Source organism: Gallinula chloropus (genome assembly GCF_964237585.1).
Source record: "Gallinula chloropus genome assembly, chromosome: 20".
Classification (NCBI taxonomy): Eukaryota; Metazoa; Chordata; class Aves; order Gruiformes; family Rallidae; genus Gallinula; species Gallinula chloropus.
The window spans coordinates 6624520-6642528 of record NC_140105.1 but is presented as its reverse complement, the minus strand read 5'-3'; the positions used below and the strand labels follow the sequence as shown (position 1 = coordinate 6642528).

Here is an 18009-nt window from a genome sequence, read left to right as displayed (position 1 = left end):
TTAATAATCAATTGTTCTTTTCAAATTGGTGAATTCCAAGCACCATGCTTCAGTATATTAATGTGTCAGGTCAGATGTCTGTGTTTTGTGATGGATGGCTAAAAGGATTGCACATTTGAGTGAAGTATTGAACTATAGGAGGTATTATCCTGCCATTAAATCTTATTAACATAGCATGCAGTATTAGTGCATGTGTATGTTTCAGATGTTTATTTTTTCCCAATTTAGGTCTAACTGGATTAAGGCTGTTCAGATGTGCAGCAAACCTAGAGAATTTGCGCTCGCGCTGGCTATATTGGAATGTGCAATTAAACCCGTTGTCATGCTGCCAATCTGGCGGGAATCCTTGGGGCACACTAGGTAAAATAAACAAACATTCACATCTTTCTAAATACCAGAACTTTGTTTTACAGTTATTGTTCCTCTCAGCCTGTAAAATTCTGTTTAAATTTAGTCAGTCATTCAGCACCTGAAGTGTTTTTCTTGACCAGAAATACTTGAAAATCCATGGCAAGACGTCTGTAGTGTGCACTGCTCCTGCAAAGCAAGTTTGTTTTCTTTATCTGAGCCACAGTCAAAGTGATACAACTTTGGGAGACTAGAAGAGCAAATTTCAACACAGTCAGTTCTTTGGAGTCTGTCTTTTGTCTCTCATTTTGTCACAGTAGCAGAAACAAAATGTGTCTGATGTTAGACACAGTTGCAGGGAGCTGTGTTTGCCTTAGGGGAATAGCAAAAAAAAAAAGCAGTGTTCCTCTTGCAAGTAATGCCTATAACCTGGTATTGGGCTTTCCTCTAAGCCTCAGATACTAAAGTTATTCCAAAGGGTAGTATATGCTGTTGTTTGACTACTGTTTGCTTATGAGAACCTGTAGTTAAATGTACTTCAATCTGTGTGTAATAGATTACGCAGAATGACAGCAATAGAAAGAGAAGAAAAGGAAAAAGTGAAAAAAAAAGAGAGGAAACAAGAAGAAGAAGAAACAATGCAGCAAGCTACCTGGGTAAAATACACATTTCCTGTCAAACATCAGGTAAGTTTTTCTTTTGTGTGAAGAACGAAAACAAATACAGAAATTGTTATTGCTTACTGATTTTCTGTTTTCATTTTAAGCTGAAAATTTAAATGTCATTGCATTACTCCCTGTGGTGGGAGTGGGAACCATGCCCTCACCTATTCAAGCCCATAATCTTGGTCTGAACTAAATTGGACAGGTATTAGGCTATTAGTTACACTGCATGAGTTGACAGATGTCTGCCTGTAAAATGCAGCCTTTCTTCATGGAAGGGTGCTAAGTGGTTAGTGGAATCTTGGCTGTATGTCAGTCCCTGTGCAGTGCTCACCTTTACTTTGGAAGGTTTCATTATGTGATGGGAATTGCTATAGAAACCTCTTAATTGCTCCTACAGTAGATATTAAATACTTATTACTCTGTTGGAGTAGTTCTTTCCTCTAAAGTTGTTCGTTGTGAGACACAGGTTGATTCAAAATTGTATAATTTTCAGCTTTTTGGTAAATAGATTCTCACTGTTACATGAAATTAAAATGGATTTTAGGTGTTATTATGACATAATCAATTTATCAGCAGCTATATCTTTACTTCCAGAGAGTACATTTTTTTCACAAATCTACTTCACCTTGCTTGAAAAACACTCTAAATGGCCGTTTGTTTTATTTTTAAAAACTCATGTTAGGTTTCTGGATGGATGTAACATTAATAGTGCAGCAAATAGCACCATTAAAACGACTATTTAAAAATATTTAACAGGTTTGGAAGCAAAAAGGAGAAGAATATAGAGTGACAGGATATGGTGGCTGGAGCTGGATCAGTAAAACACACATCCACAGGTTTATGCCCAAACTGCCTGGAAATACTAATGCAAATTACAGAAAGTTGCTACCAAGTAAGTGTCTGTGTTGCTTGTGTCTTTATAGTCACTAACACACTGCCTTTTATTGCGTGCTCAGTTAAGTGTTTGTATGTGGTATTTTTTACCTAGACTTTGGTACAAATAGTGTTCCAGAGAAGCTTCTGTGGCTTTCTGCTAATCACTGGTGATATGACCTGTTTGGTTGTCACAGTCATATTTTAGGTATCTCAAATTGTTTCAGTGATGAAGTTGTGTGTAATATTTGTACAGTTTTGAATAGCCTTGCTCAAATTAAAGGTAGATGAAAAATATGTGGATAATCACCATCAAAAAGTAACATCTAAAATACCAGTGTGTATATACACTTTTTTCCCCTCTTCCATGTTGACAGAATGCTATTAACTGTTGTTAACTAGAAACACTGTTTTATAAGGGGAAAGAAACGTGTTTCTCTAGGGACATTCTGCTTGTTTGTTACAAGTTTTTATTTAACAAGAAAAATTTTTTGTAGTTGACTTATAGGATGCTTCCTGAACTGTATGAGTCACCTTTATAGTAAATTTGATCTGGAGTTTCCTTTTAAAATTCAGAAAATGGCAGGTCACCCTCTATTACTTACCCCAATTATTTCTTTCCTCACGCTGGTGCAGTGCTTCCCGTGTTGTTTTAAGTGGATCAAACACAAAAGAGATGCTGCTGCTTGTAGTGTTGTCTCTATGATTGTTACATTAGATTTATTTTGCTTTTTGTAATAGCCACTCCAGTGCTAAGCACAAAGTCCTTTGAATACTAATGTCCATTCTGGCTTAACTGTGGAAATTAAAAATTGTTTGTGAGTTTTCAGAGTCTGAATTAACACGCTCTTAATAGGCTGGGGTTTCAGAAAGTGGTATTTAGTTTCCTGAAAAGTGTGTGAGTGTGTGGTCTGGTTTTGTTGTGAGTAAAGCTGAACATGGACTCCTGTAAATGAAACATTTTTCTCTCTTGGCTTTTAGATTTTTTTTAAAATCAGTATTGAATATTGATGTTATTGTTGTGTACATAATTCTGTCTCTGAATTTCAGGAACGATGTGTGAATGATTTGAGAGGTAAACTAACATACATTAAAATGTAGACAGTATAAAAAAATACTCTGAATAATTGAAATAATTTAATTCTTTAATAGCAAAGACCGAAGATGAAAAATGCAACTTGGATAAACGAAAAGGTGCAAATAAGGTGAAAACAGAGAAAGATAGAACAAAGGATTCTCATGATCTGCAAGCAAAAGACAAAGCAGAAGAAACCTTGGAGAAAGTACAAGTGAAAGAAGAAAAGTCTTGTGAACAAAAAGAAGTTGATGCAAATTCTGATCGTGCAGAAGACAAAGGTGATAGACTTACATTACTGTGAGAGTAGCTATTCGTGACAGCACTGTGTGTGTAAAAGCAGAGGACTGCAGAGATAACTAGTGAAAGGCTGTGTAACAGGCTTTATCAAGACGTATTTTAAATGTCTCAATTCAATGCTTGCTTATTATCCCTTGTAGGAGTGTCTGAAGTTTTTGTTCCCTTTGTCTTGAAATCTATTAATATACTCAAAGGTCCATTTGTTTCTTAGTACTTGATGTAAAGTTCTAGTTTGGTGTTTATTGTTAGGGGAGCTTACTGATTCAAAGTTATTTCTTCTTCACAGTGGAAAAAGAAATCAATGGTGAAAATGATAAAGTCATCAAGGAGGAACCTATGGATGTAGATGATGTGAAAATTGAATCTTCCATAAAAGATGAGGATAGTCATTGTAAGCTGGATATAATCAATGTCAGCGAGGGGTTTCATTTAAGGACTTGCTACAAAAGGAAAGTAAAATCATCAAAATTAGATGGACTGCTGGAGAGGCGGATAAAACAGTTTACACTGGAAGAAAAACAACGTCTAGAAAGGATGAAGCTGGAGGCTAGTGCTAAAACAGGCGGCATTCGATCTGTAAGCCCCCAGAAAAACATCGATGAGCTACAAATGAGAAAAACAAAAGAAGGAAGCCAGTTTCACCTCTCTTCTCAAGACCAAACCTATGCTTCAGATAAGACCCAAACTGAAGATGCAGAACAGGACTGCGTCTCTTGTACCAAAACTGGTGAGCTAGAGGAACCCTCTTTGTCTTTGACAAACAGGCTGTCGAAAAGAGAAGGGCAGCTGCAGGATGAAGACTCACCTCAGTCCTCTGAAAGTGACAGCTCCATTCAGAATGAGAATAAAGAAAACAACCCTGAACGTATGACTGCTGAGAAGTGTCAAGAACAGGAGGTTCTTGGAGAGTCTGAGAGTTCCTTTGTGGATACCTTGAAACAAACACGTGCAGAAGGTAGAATCAAATGGGATGTTTCAGAAACAAGTGAAAAACCTTTGAAACAAAAACTACCTATTACCAGAGCATCTCGGAGTGAACAGGAAAACTTACAGCCAGTGGGAACTGAAAGCAGCTGTAAAAAGGATGCTCTGGCCACCCTTGAAAAAACAGATTCAGAAGGGAATTCTGAACATCAGAACAAAGATCAAGAAAACAACTGTATGATAAAAAGCCATATTGAAGCAACGTCCTCTCAAGAAAGTGAGATGGAGGAAGAAATTGTGCCAGGAAAGACTGAAAGTAAATCTGAAAACAAGATTTTAATTCGCCAAAAATCAGTTAGTAAAGGTGTAGAACCATTTAAAACAGAGGTAATTTCTGAAAGAAACTTTGAAAGTCAAACTCTGGAACACACGGATGAGGTAGAAGTTGATGAGGATTTACTGAGCTCTAAACTAACTGAGACTAATGGTCAAAAGAAAGGTCAGGAACTGAAAGTGGAGACAAGTACCATAAACAAACACCTTGATCAGACAAATCTAAACAGTGTCACTGACAAAAAGAATAATAAAGAGACTGAGTCAGACTTAGAACAATCAGCATTTCAAATGAATGGAAAAGACAATGACCTTAAAGTATCAAATGATGAGTGCTTAGCTAAAGATACCTGTGAAACTAAGGCAGGGGGTGATATCGAACCAAAAGTTAATAATATTAATAAATCCATTCCAGAACATGAAATAAAGCCCTTGGCTTTTAAGGAATCTTCAGGAAAACCGTTCATGAATGGTGACATCATGATAGAGGACACAAAGGAGAAAAATAATGTGGACCCTAAGTCACATTTGCGCAGTTCACCTGCATTTGAATCTGGAGAGGGTCTTCAGCCACCAGATGAAGTTTCCAAATATGTGCAGAAAACTGAAGAAAAACAGCTTTCTCCTGAGAGACCTGCCTTTGCTGGCACTGCTTCCACGCCAACACACCCTGCCTGTAAAGAAAATAATCTGAATTGTGAAACAGTATCTATGGAAACTGAAGTAATTGAGGATAAGAAAGTTGCTCCATCCCCTGTAACCTCATGTGAGGAATCTAGCTTGAGTAGTGACTTTGCTGATCAGAATGGTGTACAGACATATAAAATGGAAAATATTAATGGGGAAAGTAAAATAAAAACTGTTATTACTGAAGTGACTACCACAACATCAACTGTGTCTACAGAATCCAAAACTGTGTTTAAAGTTGCAGAGACTGTAGCTTCTAACAGTGAGAAAACAGTGGTGTCATCTACAGAAAACTGTGCCATATCCACTGTCACTACCACCACTACTGTAACTAAGCTCACGACTCCAGCCACAGACAGTAACGTGGATGTCGTTTCTGTACAGGAGCATAGTAAAACAGTGGTGACAACAACAGTAACCGATTCCCTGACCACCCCAGAAGGCACACTGGTGACTTCCATGACTGTCAGCAAAGAATATTCTACAAAAGACAAAGTGAAGTTAATGAAATTTGCAAGGCCCAAAAAAACCCGTTCTGGAACTGCCTTACCATCTTACAGAAAATTTGTTACCAAGAGCAGTAAAAAAAGCATATTTGTTTTACCCAATGATGACTTAAAAAAGCTGGCCAGGAAAGGAGGGATCAGAGAAGTTCCCTATTTCAATTACAATGCAAAGCCTGCCTTGGATATCTGGCCTTATCCATCACCAAGGCCAACTTTTGGGATCACGTGGAGGTACATACTTTATGTTTTTAAGGAAAAGTTTAGGGTGTGATTAAATTAATTGAATTTTAAAATACAAGAGATAGACATATTTGTGCCCAAACGTGTAAATTTTGCTGCTGTTCAATTTTTTTCTGTATTGTTCGACAAAGGGAGAACAAAGAACCTTTGCCTGTTGGTTTGGTTAGGCATTTTAAATGCACCTTGATTTTTAAGAAAGAATTCTCTGTTGTTAGGTACCGGCTTCAAACCGTAAGATCTTTGGCTGGAGTGAGCCTTATGCTGCGGTTGCTGTGGGCTTGTCTCAAATGGGATGATATGGCAGCAAAAGCTCCACCTGGGGGAGGCACTACACGTACAGGTATTATTTCTTTCAGTTTCTGGATTTCTTAATGTTAATTTCTGGATTTCTTGTTGTAAATTTTGAGAATGACACTTACACCAAGCATTTATGTAAAGGCTTGATGTTAGCTATTGCATTTGATTTATTTATTCTTTTAATCAGTTTTTACTAGTTGCTGTTTCTTTACTTTGAGTATATTGGGTTGATTTGAGATTTAGCTTTTAATTGTTTACTGTTATTAACATACTGGGACTACTGTGTTGTAGAAACATCTGAAACTGAAATAACAACAACAGAAATAATCAAGCGAAGAGATGTTGGTCCGTATGGGATCCGCTCAGAGTACTGTATAAGGAAAATTATTTGTCCCATTGGTGTACCAGAGGCCCCCAAAGGTATGTTTGCTAATGCTACATTTTTCCTCCTTCCCATAATCTCATACAGAAATTAAGGTAACTGAATCTTTATGTTAATTCAGACCTTTGAGAGAGCAGATACAGCCTGGCATGAGGTATTCATTTGCTGGTTTGAAAGCAATGATGCATTTAACAAACTGACATGGTTTATCTGAAGCTGAAAGGCTTCCTGTTTATAAAATGAGACTGAAAGAGATGTTATATCTTGGTTCAGAGTTTTGAGCTTAACGTGTGTGTTTTGACTGTTCTCTAAAGAAACTCCAACGCCCCAGAGGAAGGGTCTGCGATCGAGTGCACTAAGGCCAAAAAGGCCAGAAACACCCAAGCAAACGGGCCCTGTTATCATTGAAAGTTGGGTGGCAGAGGAGGAATTGGAACTATGGGAGATCAGGGCATTTGCTGAAAGGTAAGTGACCTCACCTCAGCTTTAAAGGCAGCAGTTTTAATTTGTGTTTGTATGTTAAATAAAGTTCCCTCTAGAGAGCATGGACTTAGTAGCTACAGTCAGTAAATTTGTAATCAGATCTGTGGTATGGTTTTTTTACTGTGTGTTTTGGTAAGAGTAGTCAAGCTTAAAGCTGCAGAGCTAAACTATTTCTGGTTCAAAAAGTAGTTTACACGGATCTTTCAGGTTTGTTATGATATTATAATCATTTTTCCATGATTATGAAATGATCACTGTTGTATGCTAAAAGGCTGTTTTACACTAATGTATGGAAGGGCTTTAGGCTACTCTTGGCATGACTTTAAACAGTAAATGCTTAAATACTTCTATAATACGAAGAAAATGAATATGTTTGAATAAAGTAAATGTAAATTCAGCCTGAGAATGCTCAAACCATGAAATAAATATTTTCAGTATTGCATGTTTAGAGTTGGAACAAGATTTTTGAGTCTCTTGGAAAGAGTTGTTTTAAATTAATAGCATTACATAGGTTGTTTGCAGTCTCAGGTGTAATTACAAATTCCAGTTTTGATTAATAGTTTCCTGAAGGGATGTTGCATGCAACTTCAACAGTTTCTTTCAGAATGCTTTTAAAGCCATGACCAGTTTTTCAGTGATCTTGCCATTTGTTCTTATAAGAGCAATAAGACTGGATAGAAAGAAATCCAGTCTGATGGGTGGATTTTCTGTGGTCTAACTTACTTTTGGTTGTGTCTTTGGCAGGGTGGAGAAGGAAAAGGCACAGGCAGTTGAACAACAGGCTAAGGTTAGTGAACAGAAGAAGGCAGAGGAATTCAAGGCCCAATTGGAGGCTCAACTAAAACACCAACGATTGGCTGCCCAGCAGGTGGGGGAGTTATTGGTAGTCCCACCTGTCAGCAACTATACACTGTAGTTCACATGCAGTAAAACATGGGAAACAAAGTTTATGCCTTTCTTACGCCCTTTTTCAAACAGTTCCCACCTCCTGTGTAAGCTAACCCATCCAACGATGGTGTGCACGTTCGTTTTTTGAAATGGGGTTAAGGCAAACATTGGGGTTGGATTCCTCCCCCCAATGTAATTTATAATGCTTTAAAAAGGTTTAGCTTGTTTCTACTTTAAAAGAAGGCTGAGCAGCACCAGTCTCCAGGTAAGGGCAGCAGAGTTCTGGGACATAGTGGAAAGCTGACTTGGGAGTGCAGCTGCATTGGTTCTTCATACTTCAATTCAATCTTGATTATTTTATTTTTTTCCTATCTTGAGTTGGCTGAACAAATCCCATTGATAACATTCTATCTATATATACAGATAGGTACAACTATGTATATAGAGACAGAAGGTTGTATGCATATATAAATGCATGAAATTAAAATGGGGAAACCCAGTGCTGTGTTGATACTTCGCAGACGTCATTAAGATTTGTACCTTTTTCCAACTTATTCCCTTTTCATTTCATCTTCCCTGAAGAAAATACATTATTAGTAAATGTTTCTGATTCATGGACATTACTGCAATATACTGCTGACCAAACATTGACATTTGAATTAATAAATATAAAGATAATTCCAGTAACACAGGGAAGCATGTTAGATTTGTTGGAATTTTTAAACAGCTTACTGGTACTATCCCTTCACAAGTGACTACATTGCACGTACCTTCTTGACAGTTACAGCACGGAAGGTTGCTGGGTAAGGTAAGGGATTTTGAACCTAATTATTTTAAGCAAGCTGCAAACTGGATTTACATTTAAAAGAACTTAATGATAAAGCAGAATGATGCAATCTCTTTTTTCCTGCAAGGCAGGATCTTGGTGCAGGCAGCTCTGAATTTAGGAATGGTAGTAATAAATTCTGTGTTAACGAAGGCATGCTGCTTGCTCACATAGGCTTGGGCTGTATGCACGTGGTCAACGCCAAATATAGATGGATCATTTTTAAAGGTTTTTTAACCTTTCAGATTAACTTGAGACTAATTTATCAGGTTTTTTTAAAGTTACACATGCAGTGAAATTAACGTAAGCTGAGGATTTAAAAGATGCTATAAAGGAGAATTTCTGGCTGTGAGCTATAGGCAGAGTGCTGGTTCTGCCGGTCGAGGAGCCTTGTGCTGTTGGGCACACAAGCAGCCTACTCTTCAGCCCTTTACACCTTGAACTAATGTTGTGCCAGAGTCCTTTACTTCTCAGTACTGGGAAAAGACAGTCATCTTTTTTTACAAAATCTGAAAATGCTAATTATCCCTTCGTTTAATTTTTTTCCCTAAATCCTATAGAAACGCCTGGAGCAGCAGAAGCAGATGCCTGCAGCAGGTGTGGCCCCTGCAGTCACTACAGCCAGCAGCACTGCAACCACCATCTCAACGCCACAGAAAGTTGTGGTCGGACCTTTAGCAGGCCCAGTCCCCACTGGAACCAAAGTAGTACTTACTACAAAAGTGGGTTCTCCAGCTACAGTAACATTCCAACAGAACAAGAATTTCCATCAGACTTTTGCTACTTGGGTTAAACAAGGCCAATCTTCAACAGGTAAGTAGCCATTTGCCAGGGAGAATGTAAATAGGGTGAAGTCCAGCACAGTGCCTGCATCTTCTGCAGAATATATAGCATTGTTACCTCTCTCGTTATCTGTACTCTTAAGTCTCTTGCTTAGTCAGCAGGATACTCCTGAGATAATACCTGTCTATTTTTTCCTTGTTCAGACTTGCTAGAGAGTCTTTTTTTTCTGACCTGTCTCATGTATTACTGACAGTTACTGTACTAGTAATCATTGATAACGAAAGCGCTCTGTGCTGTAACATGCTGTTTCCAAAAAAGAATCTTTACCAAAGAAAGTATGACACATTCAAAAATTACCGTAAAAATAATCCTGTAGTTTGCTGTTTCATACTTGAAAATAGTCATTTCGTTGACTAATTATTCTGCTCTAAAACTGACTGTTCTGTGTACCTCAATAGCCACTAGCACAGCTGCCACCTCAGCCACAACCATTGCCAGCACAGGGCAGACCTTCCAGATCTCAGGCAGTCCAGTAACGATGGCAGGGAAAGTGATAACTAAGCTGCCACTCCCTGCAAACAGCAAGATTGTTGCCGTCAATGTGCCATCAACTCAAGGAGGTAGGGGAAAGGGAACTGAATTCAAAATGTATTCCAGCTTGCTGATTAATTCTCCATTGATGCTATTTTCCCAGTGAAGTAAACTGTGACTTGAAGGGGGCAAAAATATTTTTATATATATACACACACAAGTTTCTAGAGCTTGTTCCCCTCATGCTGCATATTTGTGTCTGTAGGGGAAAAATTCGAGTCTTTTGCCTATAAATTAGTCTACATTTCATAGGGCAAAATTAGAAGCTTTATTTTTAACAGTGTGGAATGAAGCATGCTTTTTTGTTATCTAAATTATACATCAACAAAACAACTTTCTTCATAAAAAAAAGCTGCTTTTCCTTGTTATTAATGGCTGCATCTGCTCCAGTGATGAGCAAGAGCCTGGCTTCAAACTGAGATTAGCATTTCTTCTTGTTTCAAGAAGAGGACTTAATACTTGTAAGATTTGTGAATGTATATTGAACAGGAAAGCTCAATTCTGTGTCTCAGTTACACTTAGCATCTGAGGAAATTGTGAAGGCTGCTAGTTTTATGTTGAAATTTCTGAGGTAACAGGAAAAGAATTGCCCGTTTTCTTCAGCATCATGAGCTTGTAGGTGGAACATGTTTAAACTGGGCTCCTACATTTTATATTAATCAGACCACAGCTTTTAATGGTTGTATAATGCTTACTCGTGGCACCGTGTCAATGCAAGGACTGATTTGCAGATACTAGCAAACTGATCTTTGTGAAGATTCACTCTTTCCTTAATCTTTTCCAAAATACCTGTTTCTTAGCTTAAAATGGAGTTGGAGTATTGACAATGTATAATGCTACTTCTCTTTACACTATGAGAAAGGTTGTCTCAAGAAATGTAGAAAGACTCAAAGGTGTTCTAGAAACCTTGGAGACTGATTTCTAAATCACCCTGGATTTGCATTTACTGCTTTTGCAGTAAATTAATGACTTACGTCATTAATGATTTCTCATTTTTCCTTTTAATTAGGTGTTGTTCAAGTTCAGCAAAAGGTATTGGGTATCATTCCATCAACTACAGGTGCAAGTCAAACGTTTACTTCATTCCAGCCAAGGACAGCGACTGTAACCATTAGGCCAAACACCACAGGGACTTTAGGAACAACCAGCACGTCACAAGTAAGATGTTTTTCTGATGGTTTAATGCAAAAGAAAACAAAAAGAGTGTATATATTTTAAGTTATTGGCAGATATTAAAAGTTTTGTCTAGTCACTTTTCAGTGGTATTGGCTCATCTCAGCAATAGTGTTTATGGATCCTTTATTCCAAGGAGGTACAACAGTTCTCTCCAGTTGGAAAAAGTAATAGTTTATAGCTTGGTAAGCCTTAGCAGTGTGGGCAGGGATGAAAAAACATTGGCTCTGCTTACATCTTGTCGTTTCTTCCTATATTAATAAAGAAAACCAAACTCAACCAAAACCTGAGAGCTATTCCAGCAGCTTGTTCCCTGAGTTTACCTATGCTGTCTGTTTCGGTGTAGGTAGTGCAAGGGACACCGCTGCGCCCCGGTATGACAGTGATACGGACACCACTGCAGCAGTCACCACTTGGGAAGACCATCATCCGAACACCTCTGGTGGTGCAACAAGGTATTCTTCCAGCCAGTAGGTTCATTTTAATATTTAAATTTCCAGTGTGAAACCCATGGTTTGTTTCTTCATAAATACTTTCTGCATCATGTGTCCCAATGCACAGATAGCTCGTTTGGGTGCTGGAATGCTCACAGGCACCTCTTCTGGCTTTTGAGTGTGTCAGTTGCAGCCATGGTCTGTGTGGTTCATCATTGACACTGGGAAATCTGGGACTTATCTCAAGTCCATTCATTTGAAAAAAATTTTTAGAGTAATTGTGCATTGAGAAAGCTTGCTTTAAAGAAAGGCCAAGTGTTTGAAATACTCCATAAGTGTGTGAGCTGAATTAAAATAGAATTTTACAGACATTTTTCAGTGAACCACACAGACAAATGGTTTGCAAAACCACCATGTGTGTAAACCGCCATGCTTGGTTCACGTGTCTGATTGTACCCTGCTGCAAGTTGTTGTGACTCAGGGGTTTGCTGTGCTAATGGTAAAAACATTTGAAATGTGTTTCTTATCACAAATTATTCACTTACAGGTCAGACACAGCAAGTGGTGACTCAGATAATCAGGGGTCAGCCTGTCTCAACAGCAGTTACTAGTACCAGCACAGCTTCTTCCAGCACTGGGCAGAAGACAGTCACAAGCCCTGGAACACCACCTCAGCAAATACAGCCCCAAACCACACCGCAGCCCCCTCGCCCTCAGCAGGGACAAGTGAAGCTCACTATGGCCCAACTCACACAGCTAACACAAGGACAGGTAAAATATTTTCCTGGACAGGAAAATGTACTAATACTCATGATAGATTTCTCAAGAGATTGGATTTCAGCAGTGTAGTGTCATCTGCTCATAAGTTCGTGTGTTTCAGTCCCTGTGTAGGATGACTGGTAGCGTAATTACAGGCTGAAAGAAGTGTAAATAGCATATGTAAAGTTTTAAACATCTCTCCCTGTTGTATTACCTAGTAATGGAACTAACATCAGGGAAGTTTAGCAGTATGGAGAAAAGTCTTGGCATTTTAATAGCAGTGAGGGACGTGATTATTCTGTATAGCCTATTTTGTAGCCCCTCAGAATGTAATGTTCATTCCTTGTTTTTCCATTTTGTATAAAGATTTAGTTTTCACATTACCCAGAGTCTCAGAAGAAAAATTACAGAGTTACAATACCTATTCTTCAAATTATAAGTAGCATATATAAATTGATTGTAATGTACAGGCTGCTTATTGCCAGATAAGATTTTTGTATATGGAACAAGACTTGGAAAGTGCATTTCCACACCACAAGCCTCATATTTTTGTAGGGACCTCATTATGTTCTATGAGTTCACAAAATAGGGAGTTCTGCATCTAGGTGTTGGGACAATACCCCACCTGCTCCATCAACGAGTTGAGAGTGGTGTCATGAGTTGTCTAAATGTTAACTTAAGTGACAGAAGTTCAGAGTACATTACAGACTGAACAGTCAGCCCTGAAAGCTCACACGTGGGTAGAATCTGATGTGCAGTTAGGAAATATTTTCCATGCAGAGAACTTTTGCACAAACTGTTGGAATTCCTGAGAAAGTGATGAATAGTCTATCTAAAATCATCCATGCTCTGTATTGCTTGTAAATAGGAACAAAGAAGTTCCATTGTAGCTGCTTTCTGGGTAGAGTTCTTGTTGATATTTGGATGAAAAGAAGTATAACTAACTCCAACCCAGCCATCTGTGGGTGACAGAATTGTAGGAAGAGCATTTCAGTATTTCATGGTGCTAGTTTTCAATTTTAGGAATATGGTGTTAAAAGCATTGCATTTGAAAATCCAAAACCTCAATTCTTCTGATTTTCAGCAAGGTATGAGAGTTACATCACTAATACCTCAATAATAATTTCTCTTTTTTAGGGTGGCAGTCAAGGATTAACCGTGGTGATTCAGGGACAAGGTCAAACTACTGGTCAATTACAATTAATCCCTCAGGGTGTGACTGTAATACCTGGTCCAGGACAACAGCTTATGCAAGCAGCTATGCCAAATGGTACAATTCAGAGATTTCTTTTCACCCCACTGCCAGCAGCTGCTACTACAGCTAGTACAACTACAACAACAGTTTCTACTTCAACCTCAGGTAAGCGTTGTTCTGTTCAGCAGGAAGAAAGGTAGAATGTTGGTTGCAGGGGGAGGTTGTGTAGTTGGGGTTGGTCTGTTATTACAGTAAATTTGTTGGATGATGTGTATTATAAGCTTAGAAATCTCTTGAATTTCTGCACTAAGCTTTACAGTAGTTTTGGAAAGGCTGGATTAGGAAGGTTCACAGACGTGTCATCTGGAATGAATGGAATACTTGTTTTTGTCCTTCACAGCTACAGGGGAACAGAAGCAAGCTCTGCAGGCACAGCCAGCATCGGTGCCACCACCGGTTCAGCCTCAGCCTCAGGGTCAGCAGCAAGCCCAGCCTCAAGGGCAGAACCAGAGTGCTCAGCCTGTGCCGCTGGCCCAGCCGCAGGCACCTCAGCCAGCACTTCAGCCTGAAGCTCAGAGCCAGCCTGACTCCCAGACGCCGGCATCTGGTGACTCTCCAGTCACACCTGAAGCACAATCATCTAAATCTCCAGCTCAGTCTCCAGCACAGGCCCAGGCTCAAGGGCAGTCTCCAGTGCAAGTCCCGAGCCAGCCGCAGACTGCAGTCCTGCCACAAGGCCAGTCCCAAGCCCAGCCTCGGCAACCAGCTCAGGTGCAGACTACAACCCAACAACAGATTCAGATGCAGCCCCATGCTCCCATGCAAATTCAAGCTCAGCTGCAGCAATCACAACCTCAGGTTCAGACTTCAGTCTCAACCCTTCCAACTACTCAAAGTTTAAATCAGGTTCCTGTGCAATCCCCAGCTCGTCCTCAGCTGCAACTTCAGCAGCCTCCAACAAAAGTTATTACAGTGCCTCAGCTTCAGCAACAAGTCCAAGTTCTCTCTCAGCTGCAGTCCCATGTTGTGGCTCAGATTCAAGCCCAACAAGGCAGCGTGCCCCAGCAGATCAAGCTTCAGTTACCTATTCAGATCCAACAAACTAGCCCAGTGCAGGCTCACCAGATTCAGAATGTGGTAACAGTTCAAGCAGCTAGTGTTCAGGAGCAGCTGCAGAGAGTTCAGCAGCTCAGGGAGCAGCAACAGAAGAAAAAGCAGCAACAGATAGAAATTAAACGTGAGCACACCCTTCAGGCTTCTAATCAAAGTGACATTATCCAGAAACAGGTAAAGTTAACAGAAGGAAATTAAAACTTAATTAATGAAACAAATCTCATTTTAAATGCCTGTTCTTGTTAACAATGTGAATACATTTGATAGGCAGTTAATTTGATTCTTTCAAAGTTGGTGCACAATTGCTTTTGGCAGTTTAATTAAATATTCTGAGTTAATTCAGCACATCAAGTCAATTGTACCATGTTTGGAGTCTTCTGGCACCTTGATTCAACTTACCACTAGCTGCTGGGACAATATGTCTTTATCCTCAGTTCAGGAAGGATAGGTTACAGACAGGAGAGCTGATGTTCAGAACACTTGTACAGTATTGCCTGCTGTAGGAAACTGAGGTTTAAAAGAGGTATCTGGAATGTAATGCTGTTGGATGGCTGCAGGGCTTAAAAATACATACTATATATATATATATAAAATAGATTGTTACCATTTTTTTAAACAAAACAACCAGTCACTGAAGAAATGCTGTCAATTTACGTTTAGTCCCTAAGTTTAAACTCAACTTGAGCAAAATATCCTACTCTGGGGGGTGAAGGTGGTGTTAGTTTTCAATTTAATTTTCAATTTTCAAATAATTACTTCGAACAAGCATTGCCCCCCCCCCAATAAAATCAGTTTTATTTTGTCACTGAAGTAAATAACACTTAACTTTAACTTCAGAAATGTCCTGGTTCTCCCAAAAATGCTGAAAATACTGGCTAAAGTTTTCACATTTTGTTTTGGATTCTGTATCATCCTGCAGGTGGTTATGAAACAGAATGCTGTCATAGAACACTTGAAGCAGAAGAAGACACTGACTCCAGCTGAGAGGGAAGAAAATCAGAGGTGAATATGCAGCATAGTGCCTCCTTGGATGTGAAAGTTTTAATTTATAACATCTCCTAATAGTGGTACAATAAAACACTGGTTTGTAAATCCTGCAAAAAGATTTTTTTTTTACTTCAGACCTAGTTACAGTAATGCTCAAAAGTAACTTTCTAAATGATGTTCTCAACTTTAATTGAAATTTGTATATTCTCAATTTTATTTTTACTATCTGTTTTTCAAGTTAAATGTTATATTGCTTGTGTTTGATACTGGCCACAGTTCTTAAATTCAAGGTACAAACTCTCCTTCAAGGAGCACAGAATGGAGAATGAGTGGTTCTGTGGCAGAGAAGCCTGGTTTGTGTTTCTCCTGTACTGTGGCAGTTTTTTCCCCATTCTTGCCCACTGTACCTCCTACTCTGCAGAAGGAATCAAAGAGTTGGGAGATGGTGCTATTCAACAAGCCAGACTTTATGCTTCAAGCTGCTAAACACATTTGGAGTGTTTGTAATTTGTCTTGGGGTTATTCTGACTCCTCCTCACTCCTGCAGTTGCTATGGTTGGATAATCACAAGTGTGTGTGGTCAGTAAGAAAAAGACTAGTGTTTTTTTAATAGAATTTTGACCATCAAATCAGAGTTCAAATTTAGTTGATCATAACAGTGTCACTAGCTTCTACTCAGTGTTCACAGCTGCATACAGAATGAGATGTATTGTCTTATACCCTTCATTTAATGATGTCAGACAGCCAAATTGGTATTCAGGCTGACAGAAGTCAAATTTAATTGAAAAAAAAAAATCTAAATAGCTTGAATTGTGGTATAGCTGTCTTCTCACTGATTTTCTTCTCAAAAAAAGTCATTTGGGTATCCTACCTGGTGAAAATGCAGACTAAACCAAGTAGGGGTGGTGCAGGTAAGAAGAGCAAAGTAAATAAACTGCAGTCCCTACAACCAGACAGCATCTTACACCTGTGTCAGAAGACAGTATGTCTGAGCCTGGAAGTACAGAGTACAGCTACTTCTTGGCCATTGTGGTTTCATTGTTTGCTTTCAGCCCAAAATTCTTTTTCATGGTCACTCTGGCAACAAGAAGCATTTAGTGTTCTGGTGTATTTGAAATAGATTGAGAAGGGGAAGATAACTTCAGGAGAACCAAAATAACGTTAATTTTCTAATTGAAATATGAAGAAAAACAAATGAAAATTGCAGAACAAGATAGCAGGAAGAGAGATTTATAGTTGTGTACACAACAAACAGGTGAAACAGCCTGAGTTGTCATTAGTGAAGAAATTGGGGACTGTTTTATAGTAAATTGAAAAATACTTGTCAGTCCTTGTGCCAGGACACAAAACCTTTAGCTATATCTGGTAGTCACTGGAGGGTGTTTTGGAAGAAGTTCCAGGCTTCCAGCTTGCCTTCATCCTACATCAGAATAAACAAAATGCAGCACTTTCAAACAGCTTTGTGGAAACTGAATTGAGGGAAAATGTCCCTCATCGTCCTAAAGCCAAAGCTTTGTTAGGAGTTATACAGGGGAAGAACAATAAGTACTTAGATCAGTTAAAGGAAATTGGGATTGGCCCTCTTGAGCCTAACTAAGGATGTGATCTCTCCCAGTGGTGTTCTAGCAAATAAGTACAAATGGGAGCAATGTGCATTACTGAATTTACCTGGTACAGTTTAAGAAATCTCATCATTTAGCTGGCAGCTTGCAGAGGCTGGAGAATTACACGGTTCTGCATTCTCGACTGGGGATAAAGAGGCAACTCCACACAATGTCCTTCTTCTTTATTTCCTTCCCAGAATGATTGTGTGCAACCAAGTGATGAAATATATTCTGGATAAGATAGACAAAGAAGAAAAACAGGCAGCTAAGAAACGAAAGCGAGAAGAGAGTGTAGAACAGAAGCGTAGTAAGCAGAACGCTACCAAGCTCTCAGCTCTGCTTTTCAAGCATAAGGAACAGCTGAAAGCTGAGATACTGAAAAAGAGAGCACTTCTGGACAAGGATCTCCAAATTGAAGTACAGGTAAGGACAGTTATTCTCAACAACTAACTTGATTTGAAGCTAGGGAGAACATTTCTATGTTAATCTTTATCTGTTTGCTCAGTGAGACTTTGAGGAACCATACAGGAAGAAGTTCTGGTT

The 18009-nt window shown here is 38.9% G+C and overlaps 1 protein-coding gene across 1 annotated transcript in view; it reads left to right on the top strand.

The window, feature by feature from the left end:
* The window catches only part of BPTF (bromodomain PHD finger transcription factor), a gene marked incomplete at its 5' end in the record, with an annotated part of 55089 nt that overhangs the window by 25910 nt on the left and 11170 nt on the right, over window positions 1–18009 (top strand). The window contains 18 exons of the mRNA XM_084273622.1: window positions 229–360; window positions 905–1034; window positions 1770–1905; window positions 3039–3242; window positions 3548–5942; window positions 6167–6291; window positions 6540–6668; window positions 6945–7095; window positions 7858–7981; window positions 9388–9640; window positions 10069–10230; window positions 11211–11359; window positions 11721–11844; window positions 12356–12579; window positions 13705–13927; window positions 14163–15049; window positions 15795–15877; window positions 17664–17889. Coding sequence (XP_084129748.1) covers window positions 229–360; window positions 905–1034; window positions 1770–1905; window positions 3039–3242; window positions 3548–5942; window positions 6167–6291; window positions 6540–6668; window positions 6945–7095; window positions 7858–7981; window positions 9388–9640; window positions 10069–10230; window positions 11211–11359; window positions 11721–11844; window positions 12356–12579; window positions 13705–13927; window positions 14163–15049; window positions 15795–15877; window positions 17664–17889 — 5857 coding nt within the window. The remainder of the gene's footprint in view (window positions 1–228; window positions 361–904; window positions 1035–1769; window positions 1906–3038; window positions 3243–3547; window positions 5943–6166; window positions 6292–6539; window positions 6669–6944; window positions 7096–7857; window positions 7982–9387; window positions 9641–10068; window positions 10231–11210; window positions 11360–11720; window positions 11845–12355; window positions 12580–13704; window positions 13928–14162; window positions 15050–15794; window positions 15878–17663; window positions 17890–18009) is intronic.